Source organism: Caretta caretta, chromosome 3 (genome assembly GCF_965140235.1).
Source record: "Caretta caretta isolate rCarCar2 chromosome 3, rCarCar1.hap1, whole genome shotgun sequence".
Lineage (NCBI taxonomy): Eukaryota > Metazoa > Chordata > Testudines > Cheloniidae > Caretta > Caretta caretta.
This window is the reverse complement of record NC_134208.1, coordinates 8,682,009-8,695,536: the sequence shown is the minus strand read 5'-3', so window position 1 is coordinate 8,695,536 and position 13,528 is coordinate 8,682,009. Positions and strand designations below refer to the sequence as shown.

The following is a 13,528-nucleotide window of genomic DNA, read 5'->3' as shown; positions in this document are numbered from 1 at the left end:
GGACAGCTTTCCACAGTAATCCATTTAACTTTTAATGCCTAATTATCCTTTACAATGGAGTCTGGGCTAGATCATTGAGAACTGCAATGTCTAAGGACTCTGAACAGAGAATTTTAATGCAATTAAGCAAATTATTTCTCTTTCCAAAAATATGTTGGATAATACAAAAATGCAGAAAGAAAGAAATGGTTTGGAATTCTAAACAATGCATCTGCTAAGCCAGCAATTCCTCTATCTCACAGGCATGCAATTAAATGTGCTTGGCTGCAATTTCAAAATATATCACACCAATTATTTAGGAGATTCTGACCTTGCACAGCCATACGGAGCAGAGCTCCACCAACTACTGCCAGAGATGGTCTATAAAAGGATCTTCGTCCTCCACCAAAGAAACAGCAGCAGCTCCAAGGATGGTGGAAACAGAGCAGGTATGCCAGCACCTCTCACCCAATCACTGTCCCACTGGACTTGGGCTGAGCCTACTGGGGTAGCTACTCCAGGATACTGGCCTCCCAGTAACCACATGGAGATGAGATCTCCTACTTCTTTCCAGGGATGGCCTATTAAGAAAACCCCAACAAAACCCAGACACCTGGGTGTGGCAGCATGAACACAAGGAGCAAAGGAAGCAGAACCATCTAAGTGAACTGTTCAGTAAGGTCAATGATGTCAAATGAATCTATCCAAAATGGACTTAGTCACCATTGACTCTGCAGGGGAAGATGGAGAAGGAGAGGTGGGATAAGAACATGGGTGCCTGATGTCACAGGAACGCATGTTTGTGCCCAACACACTGCAGAAATGGTTAAAGATCTGTACATCCTTTCTTGAAGGTTAACCACTGTACCAGTGCCAGAGATAAGGACAGCTTGAATTATGCATGGTGCGTAGCTTGAGTTAACACTGTCCTAGCATTTTTCAAACATTGTGTGTTGTGTGAATGGTGTCACTTGCTTGTTTGGAGCAGATCCTCCTGTCTTCTTCTACCTTCTCTGCTTCTCTGCCTCCCTCTGAACATCTTCCCTCCTCCTCCCCATTGCGTGCTTGCCAAGTGTCCTGTTGTATGACAATAAATCCAAGTGGGTGAATACTGGTTTCTCACACATTCAACAGGGGAGCTGTGCTCTTCCACTTTCCCCATTAAAATTACATGAAAGAAAAAAAAAGAAGGAAGTCTGACTCATGAGAGGTACAAGGCCCCATGACGCTGAAGTGTCACATGCGGGGTCTCCCATCTGGGGCCATGCAGCTCAGCTCAGATTCTTACCTGCTCTGAATAGTCATTCCCATCGACGTCATCGCTATTGGAATGGCCTCCTGGACTCTGTACATCTATGCCATGGCTCTCCAGGATTGCTGCTTCTTCGAAAAAAGCAAATGGATCCCTAAATTATCTGAGGCATTACCAGAATTAAAGACAATCCATTTTTAGGCATTTGAAGAAAGTGGACTAGCAAGGTCAATTCTTGGCCTCCTCCTCTCAACTCTCCACAATTTGGGGTGGGTGTTGAGTGTTCACCTCTGTTGCCCCACAAAATTGTTTCCATTCTTCATGTCTAATCGTCAAATCTTCCTTCTTCCCCATCTAGTCTATAATGGACAGACTCTCCTTTGTGCATGCAGTGTTGCTGTAGCCGTGTTGGTCCCAGGATATGAGAGAGACAAGGTGGGTGAGGTAATATCTTTTATTGGACCAACTTCTGTTGGTGAGGTAGACAAGGTTTCGAGCTACACAGAGCTCTTCTTCAGGTCTGAAGCTCGAAACTTTGTATAGTCTGCAGAACCAACACAGCTAAGTTTGTGAGCTGTATCCTATTCCAGCTTGCACACCGTCAACAGAATTGTTTACTATGTTCCAATCAATTATGGCTCTGCAAACCTACTGAAGGCAATAGGTGGCACAGGGGTAACCGAAGGAAGAATTTGGCCTGCAGAATCCTTGGTACGGTGATGGAATTTGAGATGTAAAGAACGCATCTTGACTTTCAGATCTCAGTGGAATCTTACAGGGTTGGCAGTAAGAAAAATCACCACCATTTTGACTTGTAAAATGAGTACATTTGAGCTAGACATTACTGAGGCAAGAAACTTACACAGAAAGACCCCTTTTTTAAAAATCGCTTCCCCTTTCCCCCTGACACTTTTCAGAGTGGGACTACACTTTAAAGGTTTTAAACTCAGTACATTTTGAATTTCCCCTATCCCCAGTGCAGAAATTACTGCTTTCTTGCTTCATTTGGGACATCTAATGGGACTGGGCCAATAATCCGGTGTTAGGGAAATATGAATCCTTCTATATTGATCAGATTCAGACTTAAAACAGAAATTAGGTCCTCTAGTGACAGCCGAGCACTGAATCATTTTTCCTGTCCTACTACTGACATTTGTAAACTGAGTCCCCGATGATAGTTTAGAAATGTTGAGAAGGTGAAAGATTTATTTTAAAAAGTGCTTTAACTGACTATTAAAAATGCTTGGAGCTCCTAGCCATTTGCATTAATAGAATTCAATCTTATACTTTCCATCTCCCTCGAGCTGGCCTATCTACTTAAGCCCTTCGGGCTGTCTGAAAGCAGGTTCTCGGATACATTACCGATATTGGCTCTTCTCTTGATTTCCTTTCTTCTGTTGGCAAACCAGTTGTACACTTTAAGGGAGGTAACTCGTTCCAAATCGGACAACTTTTTGCCTGTGAAAATATACAGTAGAAAACACACAGTTGTTTACTGGGTTTCACAGGTATGGATGACACTTTGCACATGCATATAAGATCAGCAGATCCCTGCCCTGTGATAAACCCTTGAAACTCAGAGTAGACAGCATTAGAGAGTGGAACTACATAAGAACAGTTCACAAATGAAATGCAGGGCTTTTCTTTGCAACTACAGCCAGCTCAGTCCTAAACTGTGATAGCGAGCAAAGCTGCTCTTCCAATTCAGGTACTGAGATTCAAGAGACCAGGATTAAATTCACAGCTCTGCCACAGAATTTGTGCATGACCTTGGTCAAATCACTTCATTTCTCTGTGCCTCAATTCTCCACAGGTAAATTGGGGATAATACTTTCCCGCCTCATAGGGATAATGTGAGGCTAATTTGGTTACTGAGTCTGAGGTGCAAAGGTAGTGAGTGCCACAGAAAAGGGAGTAAACATTAACAAGAAGTGAGATATGAGGATGGCAGAGAGAAGATCTAGTAATAGTAATAACAACAACTTATATAGCATTTTTCATCAGCTGATCTCAAAGTGCTTTAGAAAGGGGTTGCTATCATTATCTCAATTTTACAGATGGGGAAACTGAGGCACAGAGCAGGGAAGTGACTTTCCCAGGGTCACCCAGTGACAGAGCTGGGAATAGAACCCCAGGATACTGAGCCCCCAGTACAGTGGTCCGTCCACTCGACTAGATTGCCTCCTTACTAGTTATAGTCATTAATGCTAAAATTGTCACATATGTTAGGACGTCTCATCCTAGCTTTTCTTTATTTCTCCTTTGGGTTTATTGCATTACTTTTAATTCCTGTAAACAAATGTTGCAGAATGTGTTATCTGCAAGGTTTGGGTATGTTCTACTATTTCAACTAAGCAAAGGCAGGTGGGCTCACCTCTTCAAACTAAACCAGATACCCCCACTTCATTCCAGGTACCATTTCTCATTTCCTACCATCACAGGAGCAGGAAGAACGGAGAAGATGCTGGGGAGGGGGGGGAGGGAAATGAGATCCTCCAATTTAACACACACAACCTACAGGGCAGGTTCATGTCTAGAAGCTACAGAGAAGCTTGGACATCAGGAGACCAGAGCTCCCTACTTTGCCAAGGATACACCATGTGATCGTAGGCAAGTCACAGTCTCTCTGTGCCTACATTTCGCCATCCTTAAAATGAGATCAGTAATAACAATAATAATAATGCCACATAACCACTTTTGTAGAGGGCTTTGAGATCCTCAGATAAGAAGCGCACATATTTGTAAAAGTAAACTAAAAATAATTGGCTTTAAAGAATGCAAATCTCTGAAATTTGTTCCCTTTCTATGGATACCCCACATGACCCTGTATATATGAAATGTTTTGATGCTGAACTTCACATCTAGCTCTCTACTATTTTAATTAGTAGAAATTTAACTTTCAGACATCAGTGTTTTGGTCTGAAAACTACATTAGCCCTCATGTTCATCCAAGTACAGCAGCGTGAATGACACGAGCCATACAGCGCTCTAGGAAAAACTTACTACTGGTTGAGAGCACTAAATTGTTAGTAACAGCCATAAAATGAGATTTGCTGAATTTAGCAGGAGATGTTGAAATCTAATTGCAGACTCCTTTGAGATGAACAGCGTGATCAGGTCCTTACCTGGCTTTTGTATAACTGCATTACAGGCATTTGCAATTTCTTCTCTCTTTGCCTCATCAGGATATTGATTCTCATTGAAGTAACTTCAGGAAAAAAAAAGGTTTTCAGAAATCAAAACATGAATGCACCAGAACAGCTTTACTAAAAAGGTGTCAATGGCTAGTAAATGCACTGGTCTTAAAGGGACAATACAGACACATTAGGTTTTATGTTAAAAACAGTATGTGCATGTTTATGTATTACATGTGAACACACAGTTCCCCTTTAAAACCTTCTCAATCGCCTTAGATAACCAAATGTCACCGCCACACTTGCACTGTTCCCTATAGCAAGTGAGTATGTATGAAAAAATAGAAAATGCGGCAAATACCAAAGATACTATTGCAAAGTGAAGCACTTCTGGTAGGAAACCCCACCGTTAGTACTGAGGCACCACTACTCATTTAATTAAGAACATAAGAACGGCTATAGTGGGTCAGACCAAAGGTCCATCTAGCCCAGTATCCGGTCTTCCAACAGTCGCCAATGCCAGGTGCCCCAGAGGGAATGAACAGAACACAGGTACATCAAGTGATCCACCCCCCATTATGTGATAACTATTTTTTCTGCATGAGCCGTCTCATTCAGTGCACAATGTTCAATATTTATGTTGATTCTCAGGGTTCAGTAAGCATCTCTCATTCACTACATACCTACTTCCACACTGACCACCAAAATCTTCACATTTTACCAGGAAACACATAACTACAGCTGTTTTGAGTCATTACTGTGGGAGAATGTAGTGGTTTTCTTACAAGGGTTCTGTGAGTGCAGAACTATATAGTAATACTCTAAGAACTATGAATTAACTCTAGTATGCACTTTTAAAATTATATTTGCAATTTAATAATTGTAAATTTACTATAGGATAATAAGATACTATTTTAATGTAACATTTGAGTGCTATAGCTTTTGATAATTATTTTACTATACCTATAGTTTTGCTATAAAAATTATAATTTTACTATTAGAAATTAGATGCATCCGATGAAGTGAGCTGTAGCTCACGAAAGCTCATGCTCAAATAAATTGGTTAGTCTCTAAGGTGCCACAAGTACTCCTTTTCTTTTTGCGAATACAGACTAACACGGCTGTTACTCTGAAACCTGTCACTATTAGAAATGTTTTCCTTAGCCTTAACAAGCTCAAACAAACTGATTTAAAACCTGTAAGCCCAATCAAACTCCCATTGAAGTCAATGGTGCTGGTTCAGACCCTATATGCAGGAATCACTTCATTGCTTTTCAGTTTTCATCCTAGGAATATATTTGTATTTGTAGGGGTTATTTTACAAAAGTAAAAGTCAAAGTTACAAAAGTTCCCCCGTCAGCTTGGTAATGGACTCTTAAAATTGTTGCTGTGTATTTAAGGGAACAAATTTTGCTTTTTATTTTTACCAGGAGACTATGTAGCAGTGGACTCATTAAGGAGGCAGCACACACCCCCACACGCAGGTGTGCACCCCGCCACCGCATCTTTGTGCGCATCTGCTCCCAGCATAACTTCATACAGTCGATATACCCTGATTTTTCAGCTAAAAGTTGCTATATATAAATAAACGGATGAAACCAATTTAGGTCGCCTTGCTGGTAAAAGCATGATTTTGTTCCCTATAATATTTTGTTCCCAAGCTACCTGCGAACACCGGCAGGTAACAGCGCTCCCCCTAGTTCGCTTTGGAGATTCTTCCACAGCCAAGGCAGCCTCATGGTGAGTAAATTTTTGTAAATGTCCAGCCTGAATTTTCTTTTCTTGCCTTTCAGCCCTGCTGCTCACTCTGCACTTTGTAGTTACAGCTACATGCACAATCGGAGCCCTGCCTGCGGGCTGGCTACTCCTTGATAAATTGCTCATTTCGCACGGCAAGAAGTACTGTTAATGTGCATCCATTTGATTTGCTTGCTTAGAGAACAACTGCAACCATTGAAATTACATTTTTAAGCGAGGAGCAGAATATAGAAATTAGTGATTTGGGTACTAAATACCGTCTCTCTCTCTCACACACACACACACACGCCCCCCCTTCCTCTTCTAGGTTTCTTGTTGAGAGTCTCTCTTACGGACTAAGATCCAGGTCTACGTAGGCACCTAAATCCCAAACACAGGGACACAACTCCTAGTTTTGGGTTCCACCGAGATTCACGGAACTCCGGCTTGGTGGCCATCTAATCCTGTAGGCACCTAAACCTCACTCAGTGCTTACATTTTTGCTGCGAGTCTCCTAGGCCTCTATGTTTCTGCGCCCAGAGATGCGCAGTGTAGCCTCATGCTAGGCCAGCTGTTCCCCATGAGGGGGCATGACCCTAAGTGAGGTTGCGCCATCAGCAGATGGGGTTGTGGCAATCCCGAGTGTGCAGACGCCATTTTGCTCCACACAGCATGGCCTTGTGGGTATGGTGCATGCAAGGCCAAGCTGTGCAGAGGATGACATTTGGTAATGGCATCCTGCATGCTGTCTGGGCTCACGGGAGGCTGAAAATGGGGTCATGCAGGCAAAAAGTTCAGGAACCACTGCTCTAGGTGTACGAATGCCTATTTCCTGCCTAAGCCCCAGGGTGACCCACAAAGCCTGGAAAGATAGGCTTTGCCCACCTCTCTCGCCTGCGGGACCTGATCTGGTAGGCGAGCTCTGAGCATGCCTTTTGGACTGGGTTCCATTCAAAATCTGGCCAGAGGAGGCGGCAGCAGTGGGGGCCCCCATCATAACGCTTAGCCCAGTGCACTCATCTGCAAAGTGGGACACCCACGTTCAATGCCCCCCTCTGCCTGCTGTAGAGAAAAGGATTTGAACAGGGGTCTCCCACCGTTGAGGTGAGTGCTCTAATCACTGGGCTATGAGATATTCTCATGTGTCTCTCCCACAATCTCCCCTGTTGAAGGTGTTCCACTTGGGATAAATCAGAATCACCGGAGCAGGGGGACCAGACTCAGGACTCCTCAGTCCCAGGTGAGTGTTTCTAACCACTAGGATACAGTGTCATTCTCTCTCTCTGCCCCGATGTCTATTTAGGTATTTATCCAAAGTGAAACAGTTTGAACAGGAGATACTGAGAGACCCACATCAGAATAGCCCAGTGGTTAGGGCACTTTATTCAGAGGTAGGATTCTGCCCGATGGGAGAAGGGGAAATTGAACCCAGGTCTCCTACATCCCAAGGGGAGTTCTTTAACCACTGGGCTAAAGGAGGTATCGCTGCCGCTTCTTCCTATTTGGGGTTGAGTTAGGTGCCTGTTTAGCTCATTCTCACAAGAAACTGGTTAGGCACTTAAGTCACCTGGCTCCGGGAGTGGGGCTCCAGGCTGTGGATTGCAAGCAGAGATAGGGACCTCTTTGCAGCCTGGATTTAGGCACCTAACTTTGTGAGAGGGGTGGGGCTCATGACACACCCATCTTGTCTGCATGCAGCTAGCTTAGGCAGGAAGCCACCTAATGTGCTGGCTTTTGTGGATCCCATTCTTCAAGCACCCATCTCTCTCCATTCATTGTCCAGGGAGCTTAGCTCAGCTTTGTAGATTCCATTGCAATGCTGAGTGCTGCAACTCTGAACTCCCTTTGAGGATCTGGGCCTAAATCCTGAGAAACTACACACATCTACAATCCACACTATGCCTGGTGCCATTCTGTCTTAAATCAGGGCAAGTTTGGCCACCGACTTTCAAGGACGCAGACTTGGGCCCATTGATTTCAATGGGAATAGCTGGTGCTCACCACCTCTAAGATTCTATGCAGGCAGCAGCAGGGACACTTCCAGAAGCATCAGCAAAGGCTGCAGGGCTTTATTTGATTTGGCAATTTCCCAGGCCTGGAATCAATGTAATTTTCATTCTTTGAAACATACCATCCCTTGGATATACAGTACCATGGAATATTCAGCACAGAACTGTCCTCCCTTACAAATTCCTGTTTGCGGGGATTGTGTTTGTACAGGACTTTTTTCGAAAAGGGAATAACAAGGAAAGAAAGTGTAAAGAAATGTATAATGAAATGTGTTAGAAAAACACATATTATATATTTAATTGTGTAATACGAAAATGTAAAGGAATTTGTTGCATCCTGTAAGTATCTTGCTGACACAGCTCTCAAAACACTGGTAAAACAACTTCAAAGGCTACAAAAATCATGAAGCTGGTTTGTGTCTTACCTAGAGTGGATTCTTGGTTGGTGTAGATAACAGGGCTAAGCACACTAGACAAATGTGTGATTTGTTAGCCAGACGCAACTCTCCTTAGTAAGACAGACTAGGGGGGATGGATTCTGACTGGACAGGACTAGTCAACCAAGGCCACAAGATGCAGACAAGTATGAATAAGACAACTGTTTTAAGAAATAATGGAATATGTGAAAGCAATAAAAGGACAGCTGGTTAAAAAAAATAGACAAGGCGGTACCAATTAGAGTTTTAGCAGGATAAATAAAAATGGATGAGTTAGAAGGATTTGGAGTTAGTTATTATATGTGTATGAAATATATTTAGAATCGAATGGTTATAAATAAGGTAGTTTTAATAACGTGTGCCTGCTTGATGTTACGAGACAAGGTATAATGGACACATGTATAACAAAGGGGGCTGGAGGACGAGGAGCCAAGCAGGACCCTATCAGAGAGAACCAGCATGGACCTGATGATGACAAAAACAGCCTACCTATACCCCAGAACTGGGTAACTGATTGTTACTCTATCCTGCTCTCTCTGTTTTACTTCTGCTTGATTAAGTTGGTGATATATTGTCCTAAAATTCTCTTATTAAAGCTTTAAACTAGTTAGGCTTAGTAACTGGGTTCGAAAAACACCCCCCCAAATGACAAACGTTTTAATGACAAAAAGTGCTGGTGTGAACAGTGCATTGTTGGCAAGAGCCATTCTCCCGCCGACAAAGCTACTGCCCCTCGTTGGGGGTGGTCTTATTTTGTTGCTGGGAGAGCTCTCTCCTGATGACAAGGAGCGGCTACACTGCTTACCCCACAGTTGTAAGGTGCACAGTGTAGACATAGCCGTAGATGCTGGGAGTTGCAACTCCTAACTTTTAGGCACCCTGCCTCCTAGAGGAATTCACAACTGAGAGTTAGGCATCTACTGTCCCTGTGCAATGCATGGAAAGTGGTAGGCGCCTAGGCAAGGGATTCACAGAAGCCAAGACACTGAGTGGGGAGCTGCCAAAGTCCCACCCCTCAAAAGGAGTTAGGTGCCTCTGCTCGGGATTCTCCCTCTCTAGTCAGGCTCCTAAGCCAGCCCTTTCTTATGAAAAATTGTGATGGTTCTACCACGGCCACACAGATACCAAACAGCCCAGGGGTTAGAGCATTCACCTGAGAAGTGGGAAACCCAGTTTCAAATCCCCACTCTGCCTGATGTGGTGCAGGGCCTTGAACCCAGGTCCCCCATCTCACTGGTGAGTATACTGACCAGTGGGGTGTAGGCTATTGCGTGGTGTGGCTTTCACAATCTCTCTGATTGAAGTATAAGGGACGGCAATCTATGCACTAACCACTAGGCTCTCCCTGGCCCAATGTCTACCTAAAGCTCTGCTCCAACACTGACTGGGGATCTGAACCTCGGTCTCCCACATCCCAGGTGAGTGCTCTATCCACTGGGCTATTGGGTCTTAGGGAGACATCATTACCACCATCCTCCCTTCCTACTCCTCGTGGATTGGGTGTGCTGAGAGCATGCCTACAGGACCAGGCGACACAGGTGGGGGAACGTCTAGTTTGAGAAACCCACCAGGGCTTAGGCATGAGCTAGGTGCTGAGTTGTTCGGCAGTGTCAGGAATTAGTCGGCAGCGTGCACATACATCTGCAGAAATGTAGGTGCCTACGGGACTTTAGATGCCTTCAGGGTTAGGCGACAGCTGAATGGGGGTGGTTTGCAAATGCCAGTGATGCCAAAAGGTTGGACTTCAGTGCCTAAAGGGGCACTTAAGTACCTAATTCCCCTTGAGAATCTAGTTCAAAGATGAAGTCTGCAAATCTGCCACAAATAGCTGTATTAGGTTTCCTGTGAAAACTCTATTTCATTTACAGATACTTGCCAAAAATCTACAAAACATAAAACAAACCCCATGAAATTAGAAAAAGAGGGAAAAACTGTCATGTACTAAAATCATAAGGTGACAGCCTGATGTTGTACTCCTGTACGCGCTGGATGATCCACAGCCCTGTACCTGGTGGACGATGCTCAAGCTTAGTAAAGAAAAGCAAACAAAAGCCAACGTAAAAATGCAGGAAAAGCTCTGCATCTGAGAAACGGGGAGACATATTAATAAAGAGAAGAAAATGGAGAAGCCGTTAGCGAGCCTCTCATTCAGCCCATAGCTATGTGCTACACTGAATGCACTATTAACAAGCTGCAGGCTACCATATGTTCTGGCTGGCTCCAGTGCCTTGGAAAGGGAACAATGCTTGCTACCCATAACAGAACTCAGGTTTGTGATGAGTGGGAGCAGGCTCCTTTGGACAAGCTAACCCTTTTCACAACATGAGGAGGAAATGACATGCCAATAGCAAAGTTTCATGGCGGATGCACAGGATGTGGTGAGGGTGGGCATTAAGGAGGTGTTGGGAGCGACTCCTCAGTTAAGATTAACAAATTTATTTGAGCATAAGCTTTCGTGAGCTACAGCTCACTTCATACAGACTAACACGGCTGCTACTCTGAAGTCAGTTAAGACTGTTGAGATTTAAGTTTAAAGCAGAACTAGAACCCCCCTGCTTCACACTTAAATGGACAAATTCACTCTCAGATCTGGCACAATAACCACAGGTGGTTTGCATTAGTAGAGATCACTTCTCTCACCCTCTGTCCATAGCCCCTTCTAGCTCAAACCCTATGCGGCATCTGAATTCCCCCCACTCACCCATCAAGCCTCTAATAGCCTGGTACAACTCCTTTCCTGCCCCTCCTATTAACTCAACTCACATTTTCCTCCACATCCAGTCTCCTGGACAGCTCCTCCCATCAACATTCGTAATCCCCAATGTTCCTTCTCCCCACCATGTTCAGCTTTTATACTTTGATCGAGCAATTCTGTCAGCTACTTCAGGCAGAGCAGACTGAAATTTTCCAGTCTAAAAGACAAAGATCTCAGAAAGTTACAAGCAACGAAAAACAGGTTAGAATGGAAAATTTTATGCAACCTTAACAGTAAAAACCACACTCCCACTATACTAACCTACACTCTTGTAACACCTTTCATGCAAAGATCTTAAAGTGGTTTATAAATATTGTATGCTACATCTACACCCTCCTCCACTTCTTTTGGGGCCCCAATCTCATCTGGCCCCATCGGTGATACCATAATACAAAACAAAACAACTAAGGGCTTGCATACAAGGTGCAAAAGGACTATGTTACCACGCACTAGGTACTTTTTCAGAGTGTGCTAGCAGGCTCTACATGGGACAGTTACAATCCAATACATTAGAGTACTCTCAAAATCACATCCCCCTAGTTCGCTGCTGGTGCCATGTAGACAAGCCCTAAAAGCTTCCCAATATCTCTGTAAGGTAGGTAAGTGTTATTATACACATTTCAAAGATGGGGAAACTGAGGCACAAAGACATTAAGGAACTTGCCACTGGCCACAGCTCTGGTGGCAGAGCTCCGAACAGAGCCTAGGAGCACCCAGTTGTTACCACCATCCATTCTCCCTGCCACAACCCAGAAAAGAACTCAAGAGTCCTCATTTATGGTTCCTGTTGTAATCATTGGAGTAAACTCTCCCCCAGAGAAAGGGACAGAACCCATGAATCCTGAATTCTAGTTCACAGCTGTAACCACAAGACAACACTCCATTCACAATACTGGAAGTTCCCTAAAACTTCAGAAGAAAAGCCATGAAGCAAACTTAGAAGATATAAGAAAAATAGTGATTAAGCAGGCACAACTAAATCCTGCAAAGGGATTATGCTTTCTAGACAAAGGGCAGCTGTCAGCCGAGTAATCACTGAACACCTTCAGCGAAGAAACCAAATGATCTCTTTTGCAGAGAATGACAGTAAAGGATTAAAATGAAAAGTGGCCAAATAATTTACATGAAATGAGAATCCATAAGATGGGAAAGAATGGCGATATCCTTGAAGCAGTTTCATTTCAATAACACTGAAGTCTAAAAAATTGCAGATTCAGAGAAAACCTTTCAGGGATAATGTGCCTGGGACAATGACAGTCAGAGAATCTATCTCAGCCCAGGGCTCTGTAATGTACATTTACACATCTCCACCAAGGTGCCCCTATTTGAATTCCAGCAATAGCTGCCAACCTTTTTGCTCAGTTGTAGAGTTTAGTTTTCCAGGCCAAGATCTTATATACACCAACTAATGCCCTCAGCCTCCCGTTCTGTTGTGATCCCACTGATCCACAGTAGGAGTTTTATTGCTCCACATCCAACTGCTGGAAAGACAAGGGTTCGAAGTAACCTAAGCTCCTTAGCAGTGTAAGAATGGATAACACTGGGGCATCAGCGCTGGGGCTCGGAGAGGGGGTCTAGGGTATTAGTTTCAAAAGCCTGAAACACCAATACTGCCAAACAGACCCATGGCTTGGAACTATTAGTACAGGGAGCCACTCTAGCAGCCTGGGGTTCAGGATACCTAATCATTTCCACATGTAATTCATTTCTATTTGTCAAGGAAGCTTTTGAGCTGTGAAATATTTCATCTTCTGTGGGGTTCTCTGGGTACCTGCTGGAGCCTGAACAGCGCCCTGTGTTATAGCCACCATCTGTCCAGGGGAGGGAGGAAGTGACAATCCCTCAACACCAGCTCCCATTTGGTTATTGCTGATGGATATAAATTGCCTGTCCCACAAGGGGCTGTGTTCATGCTCCTGCAGTCCTCCTGCTTCCAGACACATACTCTTTTTTCAAGGCTCCCGTGTTTAGTAGCTGTAGGCCGCCACGAATTTAAGCTCCACGTTTACTCTGTTTGAAAACCACATCACACTCTGCTTTCCAAACAAGCACAGAAGTTCTGCCAGCTGCTTCAACTGAATTGCCGACTTTATCCCTCGTTAGTACATTTATCAAGGTGGCATGTCTCTGGCTAGGTCAGGGGTCTCAAACACACAGCCCGAGGGGTTATTTTCTGCGGCCCGCCAGCTCCCTGCGGCCCCCACAGCATTTACCTAGAGCGGCTC

The 13,528-nt window shown here is 44.1% G+C and overlaps 1 protein-coding gene across 18 annotated transcripts in view; it reads right to left on the bottom strand.

Annotated features, from left to right (window-relative positions):
• Nucleotides 1-13,528, bottom strand: part of HMBOX1 (homeobox containing 1) — a 156,793-nt gene that overhangs the window by 17,900 nt on the left and 125,365 nt on the right. For 9 of the 18 annotated variants that reach the window (XM_075126329.1, XM_048845819.2, XM_048845804.2 and 6 more), the window contains 4 exons: nucleotides 4,357-4,439; nucleotides 2,594-2,689; nucleotides 1,268-1,362; nucleotides 955-1,056 (listed from right to left, as the gene is read on the bottom strand). In XM_075126329.1, coding sequence (XP_074982430.1) covers nucleotides 955-1,056; nucleotides 1,268-1,362; nucleotides 2,594-2,689; nucleotides 4,357-4,439 — 376 coding nt within the window. Of the gene's footprint in view, nucleotides 1-954; nucleotides 1,132-1,267; nucleotides 1,363-2,593; nucleotides 2,690-4,356; nucleotides 4,440-13,528 lie in introns of those variants that run through there. The other 9 variants (XM_048845810.2, XM_048845812.2, XM_048845815.2 and 6 more) reach the window with 9 other exon arrangements.